Raw genomic sequence first — 20,354 nt, 5'->3', positions numbered from 1 at the left:
AGTTGAAAATATCAGTGTTGACACTTTAGTGCCAAAAACTTAGCTAAGGAAGCAACCCTTTGTCTGTTTATAAGTAATATAAGTAAAATGTACTTGTAATCTTGTGTTTTACAAGAAATTTGCCATTCCAGAAGGTTTGTTTCTCGAAACTGGGGCTTTGTGAACTTCTGAAGTAATATGCCATTGGAGTTAATTTATGTGGCAAGTCTGTGAAACTGTTATTTTATGCATTTCACAGCTTGCCAGCAAATTGACAACAGATATTTAGAAAATGCAGTTAGAAATTACAATCCGTTCCCCCCTCTCCCTATCCCTTTTGTAGGCCAGCATCATCCTGTGTATATAAATGACTGTTCCTCCATTAATAAGACGATATGTTAATATTTGTTGCTTTTATATTTTTTAAAGTAGTAGGTTTGAACAATAAAAAAGTATTTTTCTGGCAAGCTAAATCTGTCAACGTTGCTTCCTAAATTTAATTACATAGGTCATTTGTTTCCCTTAAGTGTATTAAGCTGAAAAGCTGGATGTTACCAGCTACTCGTCAAATCATGTTGTCAGGCAAAAATCTGCCAACGTGACGTTAATTAAGCGAATTCTAGGTTGTATGTATTCAATTTTCATTTTCAAGTTAAGTAAGTTTTGCATTATGCTATCAGATAAGCAGTTTAGTTTCTAAGACTTCTTTTATTCACGTTTCTCAAACAAAAGTAAATTACAGTAATTATCAAATGTTTATTGTTAATAGATAACCATGAGTGCAACAAATATTCAAATAGCAATCCGGATAAGGCCGTTTATAGAACGCGAAAAACGAGAAAAATTGGAACCGCAATGGAAGATTAGCGAGAACAGCATAGTTCAGATTGATAGTACCCAAGATGTTATCGGGGAACCCTACAGCTTTGGTAACTTACTTGGTGATTAATCAGTGATATCCTGAAACAAGAAAAATGTTCTTAGATCACATATTTGACGACACAGCTTCAAACCAAGATGTCTACGATTCGATTGTACATCCTCTGGTTTTGTCATGTTTGGAAGGAATTAATTGTACCATATTTGCTTATGGCCAAACATCTTCCGGTAAAACACACACAGTAATGGGCGAAAAAGGCACTCCTGGCATTCTCAAATACATGGTGGATAATATTTTTAAATACATAGAGAGCGACGACTCCAAGCAGTTCCTTTTGAGGTATTATCAAAAAATAGTATCAGACCTTGCTCTTTACATCTGGACATATAACTGTATTTCAGGTGTTCATTCTTGGAGATATATAATGAGAAAATCAATGATTTGTTAGACACAGACGCCATAGATCTTAAGATTAGAGAACACAACAGCAGCGTATATGTGATTGTTAATGAACAAGTAATTAGCAAACGCGAAGAATTATTTTTCCTGATGCGGAAAGGCATGAAAACCAGAAAAACTGGATGCACCGACATGAACGAGAGGTCTAGCAGGTCTCACACAATTTTTAGATTGGTAAGCAAGTGTATGTTTAGTTGTTCAACTTATAGGACTCCCCTTGCCCTTGCATGATAGTTCATGGGTGTAACCTAATGTGTTTCTCTTTAATGTTAACCTTAAATTTGAAACATTTCAGTTATTGCTATAATAAGAAAATATATAATATTCTCATTTCTATGTCTTTCCTTCTCTCAACAGATCATCCAAGCCCAAAACCAAGGCTCGGGCGGTCAATATACCGAGTCAATCTTAAGCCTCGTGGATTTGGCAGGCTCGGAAAGAGTGGGCCAAATGAAGATGGACCGTGACAGACAGATGGAAGGAGTCTGTATTAATAAATCCTTGACCACATTAGGGCTGGTCATTCGAAAACTAAGTGATAATGAGCAGTACATAAACTACAGGGATTCAAAGCTGACAAGACTTTTACAGCATTCTCTTGGGGGCAATTCCAAGACACTGATCATTGCCGCTATCACCACAGCAGTGGCCGAAGAGACTAAGTCTACCTTAGAATTCGCCCAGAGAGCCAAATATGTCCGAAATAGGCCGATAATAAACAAACGAGCAACTGATAAAGATCAACTTAAAATTTATGAACACCTTTATGAAGACTGCAAGACTCAATTGGAGTCTGTAGTAGCTGAGAAGTTGGAAAGTGAGAAAACAATACTTGCTTTAAAATGTAAATTGTACAATATAAAGAAGTTTAGCGGGTTCACTATGGATAGTTCTTCAAACAACAGTACGATTCCAAATAGAAGGCACACGTTAGGGCCAGGGCACTATCATCGAGGCAAGGAAAATACTCCAGTTGCTCTTGTAGATTTTGCCAACTGCACGGAAGACGCACAGCTTGGCACTATTATTGAAAGCAAAGAGGAAGAATTAATAAAAACGCCAAGTTTGTTAAGGTCTCCTGTGACAGCGTTTCAGGAAGGACAATCTGCAACCCCAAAAACTCATCAAATACATAAACTGAAACTGGAGGTAAAATCTATCGAGGAGTCGTACGAATCTTTAAAAGAATTTACGAACCTAGAAAAAGAATTTTTTGGGGATATAGGTAATCGGCTCGGGGAATACCGCGATTATATAGGTCTATTAACGGAGAAGAATTGTTGGTACATTAGTATAATCAGTGAATTGAAAGAAGAACTTCGAACCATGAAATCAATGCTGATTCGCCTTAAAAACGGTTTATCAGGCCAATCTCAAACCAGTGAGTTCTTAGACACGATTATGGAAGAAGAATTGGATCATCTCAGCAGGAACATTCAAAGTTTACCTAGCGAGCGGGAATTTTATGAGAAAGATGAGATAATGAAAAATCATATTAGTGAGAAATTATCATTCCAAACCAGTTTGCTAGAATTACAAAGTGAAAATGATCGCCTTGCAGCGCAGCTAGCTGCAAGAGACTATCAAATAAAATCACTCACAGATGATATGAAAACGGTCAAAAAAATCAGCGAAGCAGAGGTAGAAATTCTTTCTAACAAAATCCAAAAAATGGCCGAATACAAGGAAGAAATGCACAAGAAAATGTCCCAAATGCAGGCAGATTTGGAAGACCGTACTGGAGAAGAGCAACTGAACTGTATGAAAGCTGAGAAAATACTTTTAACCAACAAACTGGAAAATGCGGAACTTCAAATTGAGAATATGCGGCAACAACTTGCAACCGCTCTAGAAGATTTGGAGGAGAAAACTGAATTGTACCAAACAATGCTCAACCAATACGGTTCAAAAGATGATCAAATTATCAATTTGGAAAAGGAGTTTGAAGCTCTTAAAGAACAGCAACTTCAACTTCTTGAAGACTCCTCAATGTATTCGCAATTTGAAACTCTTTCAAGTAAAGAAAAAGACCAACTTGCAAGTTTATCTTTGAAATTGAATGCCAAGGAAGCGGAGTGTCAAAGATTCGCTGACGACAAAGTGTCTTTAACAAATTTATTGAAAGAGATGGAAAGCGACAAGGAAAATATAGTAGGTGCGCTGGGCAAGGAAAACGCGGAGCTGAGAAACCAATTGGACACTCTTGCTAAGGAAAATCAGCGATTGGAAAGCGAACTTCAAGACGTGCAATTAGATTTCGATGCCGAGTTGAAAGAAACGGACAAACTCTGTAAAGAATTGGACAAACTAACAGATTCAGAGGCTCAAAAATCTTGTCATATTAAAATGCTGGAAGAAGAACAATCCAAATTGAAAATTTTCAGTGAGAATAAAGTTGCAGAAATAGAATCTTTGAATCAAGATCGTGAAGCTTTAAGCCGGAAAGTTACAGATCAAGATACACTAATTAAATCTCTACGCCAAGAAATTGATTTTAAAGACGAACAAATCCAGTCCTCTCTTAAGGAAAACGCTAAATTGGAAGAAGAAATTCGCATCTCAAAGGATGAATGCAACTTGAAATCGACTTTGAAAGACAGCAAAAGTTGTGAAAATGTTGCAGGTTTATATCAAGAGACTGAAAGTAAGGCTGAACAAATTGAATCTCTGCAGAAGGAAATTATTTCTAAAGAAGCTAAAATTCAATCTTCGCTTACAGAAAACGTGAAACTTCAAGAAAAAATTCGCATTATAAAAGAAGAATGTGATGGCTTGAGAACGACTTTGTGTAGTCTTCAATCAGTACAAAAGGAAATCGAAAATGTCGAAACTTTGCGTCGAGAAACTGAAAACAAAGCTGCACAAATTGAATCTTTGCGTGAGGAAATCAGTTCTAAAGAGGCCAAAATTGAATCTTTGCTTGCAGAAAACTTGAAACTTCGTGAAGAAATTCGCATCATTAATGAAGAATCTGATCGTTTTAAAATAACTTTGAATGATCTTCAATCGACACAAAAAGAAAGAATCGATAATGTTGAAGATTTGCGCCAAGAAACTGAGATTAAGGCTGCACAAATCGAGTCTCTTCGTGAGGAAATCAGTTCTAAAGTGGCCAAAATTGAATCTTTGCTTGCAGAAAATTTGAAACTTCGCGAAGAAATTCGCATTATTAATGAAGAATCTGATCACTTGAAAATAACTCTGAATGATCTTCAATCAACACAAAAAGAAAGAATAGAGAATGTTGAAGGTTTGCGTCAAGAAATTGAGATTAAGGCTGCACAAATCGAATCTCTTCGTGAGGAAATCGGTTCTAAAGTGGCCAAAATTGAATTTTTGCTTGCAGAAAACTTGAAACTTCGCGAAGAAATTCGCATTATTAATGAAGAATCAGATCGCTTGAAAATAACTTTGAGTGACCTCCAATTGACACAAAAAGAAAGAATTGAGAATATTGAAGGTTTGCGTCAGGAAACTGAAAGTAAAGCGGTAAAAATTAAATCTCTGCATGAGGAAATCAGTTCGAAAGAGGCCAAAATTCAAAATTTCCTTATAGAAAACTCGAAACTTCAAGAAGAAATTTGCTCTGTAAAGGAAGAAACTGATGGTTTGAAAAAAAGTTTGAGTTACCTTCAGTCGAAACAAAATGAGAAAATCGAAAACGTTGAGGCATTGCGGCAACAAATTGAGAGAAAGGATACAGAAATTCGGTCGTCATTGCAAGAAATCTCTAAACTGCGTACAGAACTCGGTGTTGCAAAGAAAGAACATGGATGCTTGAAAGTGACATTGACTAACCATCAGTTGGAACAGAAAGAAATAATTGAAAACTTACAAAAGGAAATTCAAAAAAAAAATTTAGAAACCAAAAGCCTTAAACAAATAGCAGAAGACAATAAGTGTTTGAAGAGTCAATTAAATGACAAGAATACATCTTACAATTTACTGTTCAAAGAACATTCGGCTTTAAATTTACGTGTTACCACTTTAGAGGCAACTCTTAAAGAGTTGGAGCAAACGATAGAGACTCAGAAAAAGACAGCCGACAACTTTAAAACCTGTTCCAAAATATTGACAACTGACTTGGCCAATTTGCATAGTAACGACTCCCAAAAAGTTACCGAGTTGCAACAAGAACTGGCTTTAAGTCAACATAATTTAGATAAACAATCGCACGAGATTCAATTGAAGACACTGCACGAAGTAAAGTCTCGTCAGCGATTAAATGAGTCTATAGAGAAAGCGAATTTGCTCTCTGAAACAACCCGTTTGCGCAACGAGAATTTAGGACTGAAAAAACAGCTGAGGTCCTTATTCGCATTGTCCGAGCCGCTGAAACAAGAAGAAGCACTTGATGATGGGGCGATCTGGGAGAGTGACGAAATGAAATCGATTCTTTTAGGAGTGCAAAAGTTCAAAGAGTTCTTCAAAGTGAAATTGTGGAAAACTGATGGTTTGGCAAGAGAAAGAAATGATTTAGAGTTCAAAATACGCAGTCTGGAAGCTTCCGAATTAAAGATGCGAGGAGAATTGCGAGTAAGTCTCAAGAAATGTCAGGAATTACATGGAAAAATCGACTTATTGGAAGAGCAACTGTCCAAAGCCAAGGAGAATGTGGTCTTAAAATCTAAAGAATCGGGCATTGGAAGTAAAAAATTTGGTCAACTCTTCGCGCAGCAACCTGAAGCATTTGACAATTCTCCCGAACCTTTAGAGTTGCGTTATTTCTTTGCTGATCTTGATCCAGGTAAGTCATAGATTTTGTTTAATTTTACGAACGTTAGACGATTATCTTTGCTTCCCATATTTCAACAATATAGTTTCGTAAAATGTTCTTTTTGTCTTGCTTTTATTTACATATGGTAAAGTGTTTTTCATATACATAAATCACCTTCAATAGATTTGAAAACGTTGCATATTGGTTCAAACGTAGAAAACTGAAGTAATCATTGGAAAGTCCGGTGTATTTATTCGTTCTTCCCTTGGAGGTAGAAGCGAAGCATCGGTGGACGTAGAGCGGCGTGTATCACGCGCTTTCAGTTCGAATTGAGCGCAGATATGTCTTTTTTCCACTGATTCCCACACAACTAATAAAAAATGCAAACTTTTTTTAAACTTTTTTGTGAGCCAGGAATAACATTTAAGGGACTTCACAAAGCTAAATTAGCTGAAATTTTTTTGCCGGAAGCAGTACGCTTAAACAGTTTCTAAAATATGGGCGCTTATTTTGCTTATTTAACCACACAGTCTTTTTAAGTACCAAAAAAATCAATGCTAAATCCTTTTTACTAAAATTTTGAATACTTAATTTTTCAACAGGTCGTCTGGCCCGCGAAAACTCCGACCTACAAAAAAAATTGAAAGATCTTAGTCGAACACATGAGCATAGTCAATCCAAATTCACTACGTTAAAACAGAACTATGAGTCCTTAATAAAAAATAAATGCGATTTAATCTCCATAGTAGAGAAAAAAGAGAATGAATTTTCAACGATTCAACGGAAACTTAATTCCATCCAAGAAGAAAACAAGAAATTGAAGCTCATAGTTGAAGAGTATCATAAGCAGGAAATAAATTTGGGAGCAAGTAGTTTGACAAACGGTAGAGAATCGAAAAAAACGTTGCCTGTTATACATGGGGATGAGGACAAGAAGTCCATTACGCCCCGATTGTCAGATCGACCACGATCAATGTCGCCTCATCAAGTGAGGAAGATCAGGAGGCAGTCACTTGTGGACCAGAGAAGAGGTTTATCTCCTGAGATAGATTCTACTGAGTGCCTTGGTAAGTAGGAATATTTAGGTTTTCTGGTCATATTACGCTTTTAAGTACCTTTTTTTTATGATCTTTGAGATTTCCTAGTCCTTATTGAACTTTTCAAATGACACACCCAGCATATTAGTACTTTTTTGGACGCTGCTGGCAATACTTTGAAAAATTTCCTATAGCAATCTTTATGCCCGTTATTTCATGAGGTCACATTTTCTGTAAATCGTAACAAGGTATCTTTGTTCCTCACGTTTAGCAAATGGACCAATACGCGTTAAAACGTCAGAATTTGATGTGGAAGAACCCGTGCGTTGTATGTTGAATAAAGAAGTACAGGTTAGTTAATTTATAACTGTAGAGGTTTAAAAATTATCGGTGATTTCTCTAGGTTTCCTGCGAATGTTGTCTTCGGAAACAAAAAGAAAATGATGAATTGGCAGATAAATATAAGAAACTGAATAAACTCGCTTTGATGAGAAGAAAAGAAGGAAATATACTAAGGCAAAAATTAAATCTCCCACCAGATTGTCCGGTGATACCTTAGAACTCGTAGCGGTCAAGTATACGTTACTGTGATATGTTAAGGTGTCAAGTCTGAATTAGTTTTAGCTGGTGGTTTTTTTCCACTGTGTTTTTTTGGAGAATTTTATTCCGCTGAAGAATGTGTTTTCATGCCTGGCCAAAATGCACTAATTTGTATTATGTTGTTAAAATAGAATTGTGATGAGGTAAATAAACAATTTTTTTTTAGTTTTTATAGATTTTATATTGTTTAATTTCAAAAATATCCAACATACCACTACAAAGAACTAGGAACAAGTGTTTAAAATGTATGGAAAATGTTTGGTAATTATATTTCATGGAATTCGTGCATTTTTATTCGTATTTGCGTAGAAAATGCTCTCTTCTTAAAAAGCATTCAAACAGTTTTTAAGCAACATGCTGATTTTCGTCAATTTTACAAACACTAAATTATTCCGAGTAAATAACACTTTTTTCCTTTTTGTTATTGACTTTTTAACAACCATAAAACTCTAAATAGGAATAAAAAACTACTTTTATTTCATTGTTATTTTTCATGTAAAAACTAAAACCATCATATGTTCTAGGTAATTTACCCACGTATCCTTGCATGGCGAAGATAACAGAGCTCGATAAATATCTTTAACAAAGAAAAGATCAAATTCAGGGAAAAAAAATGTCTCGCACTCAGTGCTGGAAAATACTAGTTTCTATATGTAAATGTGTGCAGAAAAGTGGTAATTTTCTATTAGTATATACAGTAATAGAAAAAATGATCACGTTTAGACTGAGAAAAAGTGCCTTAAAAAAGAGATTTCCATTTTTCGTTTCCCTATAATTTATGATGAAAAGAAATGAATGAAATAGTAATTTTCAGTTTTTGTTAATATCTCTTTTTAATTTTTGTACATTAAAAATTCAAAATGGCCCTCTAATGATAAAGGCGCAACAGAATCTGTATCTAATGGTTTTTGAAGATACACATAATCGTAATAGTAAATTTTGGGATAGTGTTTAAGTACTAGGGTTTTATGATTTAATAGGGAACACCCCGTGCTGTGCACCTACTTTTTAATATATTTAAGCAAAAAAAATCTAATTCGGTCTGATAGCACTACCACTGCTGGTAATTTCTATGAAACGATCGAGCAGCAGTGGGTGTACGTAGATACCTTTCTGCGACTTCCGCAAAGTACTGAACTATCGGGTTCCAACCAGCCATTCAGTCGTTCTTCGAACCGCTGGGTACCGAGAGAACCAGCAGGTTTGTATCGTTAGTTTCGCCTGCTATAGATGACGTGTTTGCATTCTTAATTTGGTTTTTGTTAGCTAGAATAACGTATCTCGGGTTTTTTTGTTGTTATTGCTGTTGGAACCACTACAACAAGGTAAGATTATTTCACATTGATGAGCAGTGCCAAATACTTATTTGATAGTTACGTTTCAAACTGTCAATATTATGATTTTAAGTGGTAACCAGAGGTGTCTTTTTTTGCATGTAAATTAAAATTTTATTTGCATTTACCTGATAGGAATGGAAGGCACATTTGAAACGCCGCTGTACGATTACTCTTAACGACAAGTGCAAATTTTCATATGACCTTAGCATTAAATTGAACTAATGTGATGGAATTCTCTTTGCTTGTACCTGCTTATTATACCCAACCATGTAAATTCTTTCTTTGAGAGATATTAACGATCGTAATTTTTCTTTTATTGAAATCCGGTAATATTCAGTGTCTAGGTAGTTGTAGATCATTTTTGTTTGCGGTATTGCTGATCAGCGAGTCGAGCGATCGGCAAGAAAGCAAAAAATGTAGTAAATACAGTGAGAATTTTCAATAAATATAATATGGGAAAGTTGGTAATATACGTAAATCAAATTGTTGTCCTATAAAATGAATAAGAAAAATAAATTGCATTTCTCCTCTATTCTTTGCTAAAAGAGGTATAGCGAAGTTCACATTGCTTGCTTAAGCTACAGAGGTGTTTGATGAGCTGTCTTCACACAGTATTTTATTGGAACAATATGCCAGTAAAGTGTACAAATAAGAAGAAACACATCAATAATATTAATTAATATTTTTATAATTTCGGAATTTTTCCAATGTTGAAAGGTCCTCATTTATACTCAGCAATTTGATCTAACTCATATCTTCTTCTGCAATCAAGATTCTCGCACTTTTACAGTACTTTGTGGCATCCTGTATAAATTGATTTCCCACTGGCACTTCACATTAATTAGATGTTTAAGTGTGAAAAATTCCCATCATCGATTGCTTTCTTTATTCAGCACTTGTATATCTATGGCTCCTGTTTATAATTTACAGAGTCTTAACTGTTTATTCTGAAAAATATGAAATATTTCTTGTTGTTGAGAAGTGTTCAAGGCTTGTTAAAATTGCAAAAATTAAATCAGAATAAATGCCAAAAGACCTTTAGAAGAAGGTCGAAATATTTTAGGTTTTAAATAAAATTCTCTGTATTTTAACGTATTTTTGGTATTGCTCCAAAATTTTAAAAATATTACGGGGAGTACTATTTCAATTCGCAATATCCATCATTTTTTGAACTTCCAAAGTCTGTAATGTAATTTCAAACTGTTTAAGATAACTTTTCATTTTTGTCAATTTATGTAAACAAATTTGTTGGTCAAACGGGTAATTTCAATAATTATAGCGTTTCCGCTTTTTTATTCTAATTCCATTTAATTTTAGTTAAAGTGGTCTAATTATTCGAATCAAAGTAAGTAAACTTACTTAAAAATCGAGGTGATTTTACAGTGGTCTCTTACCATAAAAGAGGTGAGAGATTTTTAAAGGCCACAGTTGTAGTTTTTAGGATATTTCTAAGTCCACCTGAAATCAACTAAACTACTCCACCAGATGAAGGGTTTTTTTTGATCAGAAACAGATTTGTCCATCTACTATGACTAATGCTGTTTTGAAGCATATTCGATTGCTAAAATATTGAACTTCAACTTTCTGTTTGTGTTAGACACGAGTTGGTCTTGCATTTTGCAGAAAACCAAGACTTTTTTGCTTGTAGATTTGGTTTTGAATGATGACAAAATCAGAAATGTTTCGTTTTCACTGAGTTAGTGCGGTCCCGATTTCCGATATGGTTCTATCAACTAAATATTTGAAGGATATTTACAAACCTGTTTAATTGATTTTTAATTTTCGATGTTTGTACATTGTATCCGGAATTCGAACAGAACTCTAAATATCCGAGAAATTGAGAAAGGTGAATGTTTTTAAGAAAAAACTTACACAACGGAACAGGAAAAAAATTATCCGGAACAATTATTTTCCTAACAAGTGCGAAAAGTGATACGTTGTAGTGCGAGTAAAATACTCTCCCTCGTACTGGTGCGGAAAAGTGCGTTTTCCGTCACGCAAATATTTTTTTTTCATATACTGAACGTCTATTACAGAGTGTTGAATTTTAGCTGGTCACGTTCTATAACTAAGAAATTCGAATATAAGTACAGTATGCAAATGTTTGACACGTGTTTCTTATTGGTTTTTCTTATATCTTTGAGTGTGTACCCACTTATATTTTTTGTGTGATCAAAATATTAATAAAGGTGGGTATTAACACACAGTTCATTTACTTTAGTCAACTTTCGCTTACTGGCTAGGTTGACTGGTTGTTAATATCTATTCGTCTCAGTCTGCTACGGTTTGGTTCCGGTTTATTGTTAACTTCGTGAATATTTTCCACGGGTTTATTATCAAAATAGTATTTTGTTAAACACTTTTGCTGAAAGCAAAATAAACACTCACTCTGTTGCAACGGCATCGGCATGAGTGCATACTGCTGTTGTGAAAAAGTCCTTATTTTAGGATTCTTAAAAATGGATCATTTTACAATTTAGGGGTTGATACTCGCATAGCTTTTAATCGTAAATAAATTAACATTTTAAATGGTCCTATAGCAATCAATGGAAATTTCGTCGACTGCCTCATGCGACTGCAGATCACCAAACATTCTATAGGACGTCTTACATTTATATTCGAATTCATTCGTGTAATTATTGATTCCCACCCAATCTGTCCAACCCCAAAATCTGGATTAAACCTTCAGTCATCAGTCTTTATAGCGAGTAATTTTACCACCACCGAGCTCAGCCTTGAAAACTCATGTATTCTGCACAGTGCCTCTATAATCTTCTGGAAAATTCGCCAATTCACAAGCGCCAATTTCTTTCAGAAAATTCGTTTCGCTTTCCATTGCCCCTTTTCACATTATCTTTTGACCACTGGACATTGTGTCATCTTGCACAGTTATGGGCTCAATATCTGCAGGAGTGTGGTAACACCATCAAAAAACTACCTTTTTACTTTTTTCTTTGTGAGTACGAATAAAAATCCACCACAGGTTATTCAGTTACCGTCTCAGGCTGATCAGCTTCAGAAGCGTTATGCTGTTGACAAGGTATATATTAGCTCATTTGAGTGTTCATCATTCTGAAGTTATTTTTCCTATGGTACGATTGCTTCTTCTTTCAGATCAGACTGAGCAATTTCCTAGATAAATTTTGTGTGGAATGTGTTTTTACTATCAGCAGGAATCGCATCAGCAGAAGGCTCTTAATATGCGGAACTGGTGGATGTCTTTTGAATCACAATGTTTCGTTTAAGAAATACTACTTTCCTAGATTTAACAGTTCGTTTGGTGTTAGATCGAGTGTCCTGTAAGCTTTGCTGTTCTCCGCATATCTAACAAGAATCGTAAGCGCGCACACACATACATTACTTGTGTATGAAAGTTATTGAAGCCAACTGGATTTCATTTGATCGGTACATATTGAACAGGAATCAAGTTTTTATAAAAATTCATCAAGCCAGTTTAACTCGCTAAGCCCAACAATGACTTAATCTTCACTTGAACGTAACAGCTCAACTAACATTTTTTTAAAGAAAGCTTAAAGGTCAAACGTTGCAGGCATTTAGAATTCTGAAAGCAAAGAAAATAAACTGCCTTTTTGCCGCGTATTCTGCAAATCCAGGATGTAATAGAATGTAAAACCTCAACACAAATCCGAGGTAATCTTTAACTTGAAATCACGATTTGCTACAGCAATTCGATCTGGTGTCACTGTTCCCGTTCTCATTCATGTACCATATTAGCAATGTGCATCTTTTCGCTGTAATTTGTCGAAATCGACGTGATTTCGATATTACGTTTACGTACGATTACGTTTTCAGAAAGGTCAATAAACAAATAAATTACGGAAGATTAACTATTAAATTAACGAGTAAGAAACCAATTAATACATTAAATGTAATTTAATTGCTGCTTTTCTATGAAGTTATTAAAACGTTTTCTACCACCGATGTAGGAGAGATCGAAATTGATTCGTTGGAGTGAAATAGTATATACCTACCTGAATATAACGTTATTTAACCGGTAAATTGGATTTCTTAGCAAACTTCTTGTAGACATTCTCTCATGCTAGTCTAAGTGTGCAAAAAACTTCAATATAGGGTAATACCGCAATAAAAGAAAGTGATACCAAAGTGAAAATGGAATCTCCATACATTCAGTATATTAGCTATTGGGTAAACTTTAGATATCTAGCTAAGCTAAGCATCAAAATGATCAGCCGCGCAAACTTCGGGTCGCTTTTCTAACGTGAAAAGAACTATTTTTCAGTAATACAAAAGACGTGAATCATAAGGTTGGAAAAAGCGCACAATCCAAATTCAAACAATCGTAAACTTTTCGCAAAAGATATAATTTCCGTTTCTTTCATAGTCTGAAAGGTCATCTTATGGGGGAGGTTTTTTTAATAATTACTCAATTATAATTCCACCATTTTTTGAGTCACCTTGTAGGGAATATTCCATCGACCTTAATCAACCTTTTACTGTTACTCGTCGAGGGCCATTGCAGGAGATTACGTCTGTCGCAAAAAGTTTACGACTGTTTAAATCCGATCGCAGATTCTCAATATCCCCTTTTCCTTACTTCCATAATATCATTTTCGTTATTATGCTAAATTATAACTAACGAGTTTATTAATCCAATATTTATAGGTAACAAACTTACTTGCTGGACATGATCTCGAAGGACTGCTTAATAATGAGCGAGGTGTTTAGCTGCAAGTTTGGAACTTTTGAGCAATATTTGAATGCGGTTTAATACATAACGACATACCCATAGTTAATGTAATGAATCGCAACTATTAAATATATTTCAACAATGTTGTTGACCCCTTTTAATTTATTTAAATTCAATTCGACATTCACAATAAGAATGTTGATTTTTCGTTCCTGCACATATCGAATCGACCGCGACAAGTGGGCTGTTAATTGGATCATGATATGCAGTATGGGTATGAAATCACATTTCTGAATTGGTGCCTACATAATACAAAGTGAGTAAAAACCAAAAAGTTACATATGATTTTGCGAACACCAAATCCGTACTGAATCGCCTGAAGATGAGTAAAAAGCTTCAAAATAATTCCTGAAACCAATATTTTTATGTAAACAGTGCAGTTCCTTATAGCGAAAGCCTGGCTTTGGGAAACGGGGTGAAACACGAAGGTTTTATAGAAATCGGGGTCGCAGTAAACGGAGTTTAAAAAAGAGTTTAAACCTGATGTAAATCTACACAAGAAATATTAAAGTTTTAAACAAATTTGTTACAAGATCTTGGAAGACCCACCACCACTGATTTCGGGAAGCTACGCTTTTTTGTAAAAAAAAAATAATTTTCGATATAGAAGAAGCCACTGTTTTTGGCGGAGAGTTTGAAACCTCAAATCGTTTTTCCAAATCTGCGATTCTGTAGAAATTAGTGTCGTACCAGTCGAGAAGGAACTCTGGTTCCGTTAATCACAATTTTTCCATAAACAATAATAATTAGGTTCCCACAGATCCCATCTCACGAAACGTTTCACTTCTGCATTTTTCTTTGTTTCATAAATGGCTTGTAGTTAATAAATAGAAATCTGAGGTACACTGGTTTTACAAACGACAAAGAATGCTCATTATTAACTGCCTCCGGCGAATTCTGAGATGTTTTATTATTACATAACCGGTATAAGCAAAACTAGTTGCGGTAATGATTTTTCTTTTGTTGTCATGTTTTGCATAGATAAATATTTACTTACCAGGAATTTTCAGATTTTTCAATGCTAAATTAACCATGAAGTATTTGTCTTACCTAAACACTCCAATACAGGAACGGATTTAGAGGTAAGTAAGGGCTAGGTGCAAAGTAAAATCGTGTGAGCCTGGACCTGCTTGCAATAATCAATATGCAGGAAATCCTTGGCTTAACTAATTGTTTTTTATTTGTTATCACAAAGGTTTCTCACAATTACACAATTATGTTTCCCAGGTATTCTTCTGTTGGTCCTGGTTATTATTTTAAAATTACATACGGCGCGCCATTGCTTTTAGCGTAATTAATATTTTTTCAAATTATAGAGAACTTTACAGCACTCAGTGTAATTTAAACCACTGGTGTGTCATCGATTTTTATTATTTAACATTTGTGTATTGTGCATCTCTTCTTTTGATGGACAAAAATGCATGTTTTAGAAATTACGAGGAACACCTATTCTGCTTAATAATTCAGGTAATCGTTGCTATATCAAAGTGTTTTTAAATCAAACAATGTTTAGAAATTATTTATTTTGTATTTCTTTTTTTTTTGTCTTATTTCTCAATCCAAAATTGCGTCTAGCATGCCCCTGATTTTTTATTACACCTATAGATTTTTTTTAATTATAGGAGAACCTTTGCAGATTCTTAAATTATTCTTTTATTCGTACCTTTTTCTTTTGGTCCTTGACCTTAAAATGTGTCCAGCATGCCCCTCTTTTCACCGTATTTAAATATAAAAATTGGTATCGCAGCCTTTTAAGATTCGTTAATTTTCCTCTATTTTTATTGGTTCCGGTTCTTACTGGATCCGGACGCACGTTTTTTGAAACTGCAGGGAACCCTCTCTTACGGCCGATGGCGCATTTAGGGGTAAATGAGAACACGGGCGCACCATCGAACCACCCGACTCTATGACCGTCTCTTGTTCAAACGGAGACTCCAATAAATTAAAATTACAGCACAGGTGAAGTGACGATATTCAAACAGCTGGATAAATACAATAATTACAGTCTTTTAAGTATCTGTTTGGAGTTTTTAACTATTGGGTACTATCATCAATAAACCAAACGGTTTAACTATACAGGTACCATGCATGAAACCCGACACTGTGGCACAACGACACCATCAATGGCTGACTATGTTACGGTACCACACTATCGCTTGGTACGAGCACAATACTGTGTAATTCGTTATTAAATCGCAACACAATCCACCAAATAAGTCTTAAATTGAACCATCCTGTCTGCTTGGAATGCATTCGCGTTAACCTTTGTTAAACCGTGCCCACGGGTCTGAGTGTTGTTTCATGGACACCCAGTAATTGTTTGCGGAAACTTAAAGGTAAGCCGCAGGGTTTTTTTTTTTATTAAGAAATCTCTGTTCAGTCCCTACTTAGACTTTGATTTTTTGCAGTTAAATTTAGCTGGAATATAAGTTTCTAGTTAAGGTTGCCGTAACATTAATGACCCAGTCTTAAAGACAGGTAATCTATTATTAACTCCATACAGTGCTCGCAGTTTTCCATGGACAATTGTTATTATTATCTAATTGTTTATAAACCTGCTTAATCTAAAAGGAAAGAGGGAATTAATTAGAAATTTCCTTCTAACAGCCGGATAGGCGTGCTTATTTGGCCATAATTTTTGCAATTATCGTGATTAAGATCTAATTTGAACTGGTGGAATTAGAACTGCATTTACAAGATTCCACACAGGTGTTGACTTCTGCTGACGCACGTTTTGCTGCAGAAGGCAAAGGTTGTTTCATTCGATCGTACAGTAGATTTAAGATTTCACTGTAAATATTTTTTAAAGCGATTTTTCCAATTTCCAACGTTCCCGTATTTCGTTACTCGTGCTATAGAATGAAAGGTGCAATTTTAATTTCCCTTTTAGCCTTTAGATTTATCAGTAAAATAATCGTCTCTCGTTACGAGAGAAAATGTCAGAACTATAATATTACAGTTAGTTGTTTTGTATGATTGTCTGTTTGTCATTAGGTATTCAGATCATGAAGCTGGCTCCTACGGAAGATCGCGTTGTCATTGAACTCCTTTACCACGTACCTATCTCTGAAGACCATTACATATTTCATCTCACTTGGGTTACCTTCTTCTTCTACCTCTCGTATTCACTTACCTATCTGTGGCTTGGCAATTTGGAATTATGAGTTGTAGATTTGGAAAGGGAAAAAATGATAGTTATTTACTTTGTGACAACATCAAATACTTCTCATAAATAATAAAAAGTATTCCGATCGCCCTTTAGACCAAAAAATTCACATAAACTGCGTACTTTGTCAAAGCGAATCTTCCTCACTATACATAAACTAGTTGCGTCTCTTCCTACATTTGCCGAACAGTACATTTTTTTTCCTGGTAGCAATTTAAATCTTCATTTTTGCCTACAGTAAACTCTGGTTGAGTCTAATGTACGGATATTTTAACAAATTCGAGTAAATGCATAAATGGAACACAATAGAATGGTCAGTTTTTATCTTCTAAGTACAAAAAAATTCAGAAAAATATCAACTAGTTTTTCTATGAACCCAATAAACAGCAAATTTTTTTACCCTTGTTTGTTTTTTTTCAGAATGTCCACATTGTTAAAATGGGCACAAAATACTCAAGGCAAGCTTTCAAATAATAAGAATAGCAGTAACGGCGACAGGAAATGGATTCACCCACCTGATTCGCTTCAAAAAGGGCATATTGCTTACTTGGTCAAATTTTTAGGAAACACACTAGTTGATGAAGCCAAAGGTGAGTATGTTTTTTAACTATGGCTACGTTTAATCAGCCCGTAAACCTCAAAGACCAAGTTCTACCTTATCAGATCTCGTGAGATCGGTTCACCTATCAGATACTTTCCACTGATATTGCCGATTTGTACCTGCGTTTAATTGATTCGTGATGAACCGAACTGATGATATCTAATAGGCCTTAATCGTCATAGATAACGAAAGAAATTCTATTACCTTTTCTTAAGGGTTTTTGTACCTGTGATACCTGATGCGAGCTTACGTCTAGACTGGGTTTGTTGTCGAGAATTACGTGATAAATTTTGTCAATAAACCAAGTTTGAAGGTAAACCGTCGTCATGTTTGCTAGTTCATGTCCTTATTAATGAATAAAAGCTGATTGAATTCATGCTAATTATTTTTAAGAAGAAAATGATATTTTCATTGTTAAAACAATGTACCTGAAAAGGTTCTATACAATTCTCCTTAATTTCCAGAATTCCTTCCTAATTTGCAGGAATAGAAGTAGTCAAAGAAGCCATACGAAAACTCAGGTTTACGCAGCAGCTGCGCAAAAGCGAAACTGGTGCTAAAACGAAGAAAGTAGAACTGACGGTTAGCGTCGATGGAGTGGCCATCCAGGAACCCAGAACACACAACATCCTTCATCAGTTCCCTTTACATCAAATCTCTTATTGTGCCGATGATAAAGGGGAAAAGAAGTTCTTTTCGTTTATAGCCAAACAACAAAATCCGGGTAAGGAGCTTCGAATTTGAATGAATTTCTAGTTAACGCAAAAATTGTGTTCTCTTGGCAGAAAACGAGTCAGAAGAAAAACACTCCTGTTTCGTCTTCATATCCGATAAACTTGCAGAGGAAATCACGCTCACCATAGGCCAAGCATTCGAATTGGCTTACAAACGATTTCTGGAAACGTCTGGCAAGGATTTAGAGGCCCAACAGAAAGCGATAATAATAGAAGAAAAGGTTAAAAAGTCAGAACGCGAATTGAATATTTACAAACAACGATTATTAGAAATAAGTCAAATTCCTTCTATGAAACTGGAAATTGATGCCTATTTAAGAAGGAACAATCTTAAAACTTTGGTGGATGTAGATTCGATAGTAAAGAGCAATACCAACGGCTCGAGCTCGCCACCACGAAAACAAGAAAATGGGCAAAGTGCTAGAGTGGAAACTGCTAACATTATCGATTTTAATGGCTCAGGTTAGAAATTATTTAGTTATTTGCATTGCCATATTAATAAATGATTATTATTACAGTGCCACCAGTACCACCCCGTAGCGGAGATAATATTCCAACCATAGGCACTAAACTAGAGGGTCTATTGCTGCACGAGCTGGAACCTGATGATGATTTTAATCCGAGGTCGTTCGAAAATAACAATAGTGTAGGGCAGACAAAGAATTTGCCATTTAGTGAGTTGAAAGTAAAATTTTTATCTGAATTGCGAGTATAATTTTTTTTAACTGCATTAGTCGCTCCACCTCCAAAACCCGCCAAACGAACCAATCTCACTTTGAACACACAACAAAGTACTGGCTCTGATCAACTATCTTTGTCAACTCCCACTGCAACTCCAAATAGGTAATGTACATGTTGCTTGAATTATACAAGATTGGCTTGATTTTGTAAGTTTTTCTAGTATCTCTAGTTCAAAAATCGATCCTTTTGAGATGGGTGATTTTGGAGCTAACATGACAACCTCTCAAGATATAGAAAATGCAATTGGATTGGTAGATAAAAGGATTATGGAAATGAAGGTGAGATAATACTAGTTTTAATGAAATGCGTTCACGATTCTTCATATATACGGGGTGTTTTCTAAATTTTAGACCAAAATTTAGGGGGCTACTCTCTAAGTAATTTTAAGAATTTTTTGTCTTTCAATGATTTTTGGAAAAATGCTTTGTTTCTTAGATACAAGGTGATAAATGTTTTTCATGAAATTTATTAAAAGCTACAATAATTGTTCAAAATGACTGCCGCTAACTTGGATGCATGCTTTTAGTCTCTCTTCATTGACAGCCGAACACTTTCAAAAATACCAGAACTGTTTTTTATTGAATTGGATCTATCAATTATGCAATTTCTCAAATCTTCCATGTAAACTGATGATTTTAAATGACCCTATCGGAAATAGTCCAGAGGGTTCAAGTCTGGAGATCTAACTAGCCATAAGTGAAGTCGATCACGACCAATCCAGCGATCTTCATATATGTTTTCCATTAAATCGATATGTTTCCATTAAAAATCCTCGAGAAATCCTACCAAAATGCCCTAATAAAAAATTTAGTCAATAAACATTTATGGTCTTGTATCTAGGGAACAAAGTATTTTTCCTTAAACCGGCAAAGGACAAAAAATTCTTAAAATTACTCAGAGAATAGCCCCCTAAATTTTTGCCTAACATTTAGGAAACACCCGGTACATAATTGAACTTGTAACATACTAACCGGTTTCCATTATATGGTATCTATAGATTGTACATACGTAGGTAATAAGTAGAGAATATCGATCATAGAACTGCTATTAGGCAGCAATCGTCATCACAAAAATGGAATAATTTGAAAATAATTTAAAATATATTTATCTTGTTTTCAGGCAGGATTTTCCAGAGGAATAAGTTTTGGAAACGATGATTTTTCATTAGAAAGCTTGGATCCATTGAAGAACTAACACGGCAAGTCATCTGAATTTATGAGTATTAAGTGATACATTTATTGTGTTTATTATGACATTTAATTGCACGCTCGTTACAATTGTTTTCTACAGAATGATGTAATCTTTAATATTTATTTTTATATTAAAAGTTATCAACACAAAATTAACTCTGTATTTTCTCTTTCTTTTTTCATC

General features: G+C 34.9%; 2 protein-coding genes across 4 annotated transcripts; both read left to right on the top strand.

The window, feature by feature from the left end:
• The first annotated feature begins 739 nt into the window (after positions 1–739).
• LOC136411026 (uncharacterized) lies at positions 740–7,800 on the top strand. The gene is made up of 7 exons (XM_066393431.1): positions 740–908; positions 964–1,198; positions 1,261–1,492; positions 1,676–6,065; positions 6,638–7,102; positions 7,344–7,423; positions 7,476–7,800. The coding sequence occupies exons 1-7, from the start codon at positions 755–757 to the stop codon at positions 7,629–7,631; spliced, it is 5,712 nt and encodes a 1,903-aa protein (XP_066249528.1). The 5' UTR covers positions 740–754; the 3' UTR covers positions 7,632–7,800.
• A 1,001-nt stretch (positions 7,801–8,801) lies between these two features.
• Positions 8,802–20,331, top strand: LOC136410763 (PTB domain-containing engulfment adapter protein 1-like). Of its 3 annotated transcripts, XM_066393075.1 has the most exons (9): positions 8,803–8,873; positions 8,943–8,997; positions 17,325–17,494; positions 17,990–18,229; positions 18,291–18,701; positions 18,758–18,913; positions 18,974–19,082; positions 19,141–19,258; positions 20,100–20,331. In XM_066393075.1, exons 3-9 carry the CDS (start codon positions 17,326–17,328, stop codon positions 20,172–20,174), a joined length of 1,278 nt encoding a protein of 425 aa, XP_066249172.1. In that variant the 5' UTR covers positions 8,803–8,873; positions 8,943–8,997; position 17,325; the 3' UTR covers positions 20,175–20,331. The 3 variants fall into 3 exon arrangements, with proteins under 3 accessions (XP_066249171.1, XP_066249172.1, XP_066249173.1); XM_066393074.1 differs by having other exon boundaries at positions 8,802–8,997; XM_066393076.1 differs by lacking the exons at positions 8,803–8,873; positions 8,943–8,997 and adding an exon at positions 15,869–16,074.
• Positions 20,332–20,354: the final 23 nt, after the last annotated feature.

The sequence above is a fragment of the Euwallacea similis genome, chromosome 9 (genome assembly GCF_039881205.1).
Source record: "Euwallacea similis isolate ESF13 chromosome 9, ESF131.1, whole genome shotgun sequence".
Classification (NCBI taxonomy): Eukaryota; Metazoa; Arthropoda; class Insecta; order Coleoptera; family Curculionidae; genus Euwallacea; species Euwallacea similis.
The sequence above is the reverse complement of the archived record's forward strand: the minus strand, read 5'-3'. Positions and strand labels throughout refer to the sequence as shown.

What these genes read in the sequence shown, in the direction of transcription:
- LOC136410763 (XM_066393074.1), top strand. Translation starts at nt 17,326, where the DNA reads ATGTCCACATTGTTAAAATGGGCACAAAATACTCAAGGCAAGCTTTCA. An exon ending in CCCACTGCAACTCCAAATAG is followed by an intron (nt 19,083 to 19,140) that starts GTAATGTACATG and finishes AAGTTTTTCTAG; the next exon opens with TATCTCTAGTTCAAAAATCG. An exon ending in AAAGGATTATGGAAATGAAG is followed by an intron (nt 19,259 to 20,099) that starts GTGAGATAATAC and finishes TCTTGTTTTCAG; the next exon opens with GCAGGATTTTCCAGAGGAAT.
- LOC136411026 (XM_066393431.1), top strand. Translation starts at nt 755, where the DNA reads ATGAGTGCAACAAATATTCAAATAGCAATCCGGATAAGGCCGTTTATA. An exon ending in AGATTCTACTGAGTGCCTTG is followed by an intron (nt 7,103 to 7,343) that starts GTAAGTAGGAAT and finishes CCTCACGTTTAG; the next exon opens with CAAATGGACCAATACGCGTT. An exon ending in TGTTGAATAAAGAAGTACAG is followed by an intron (nt 7,424 to 7,475) that starts GTTAGTTAATTT and finishes TGATTTCTCTAG; the next exon opens with GTTTCCTGCGAATGTTGTCT.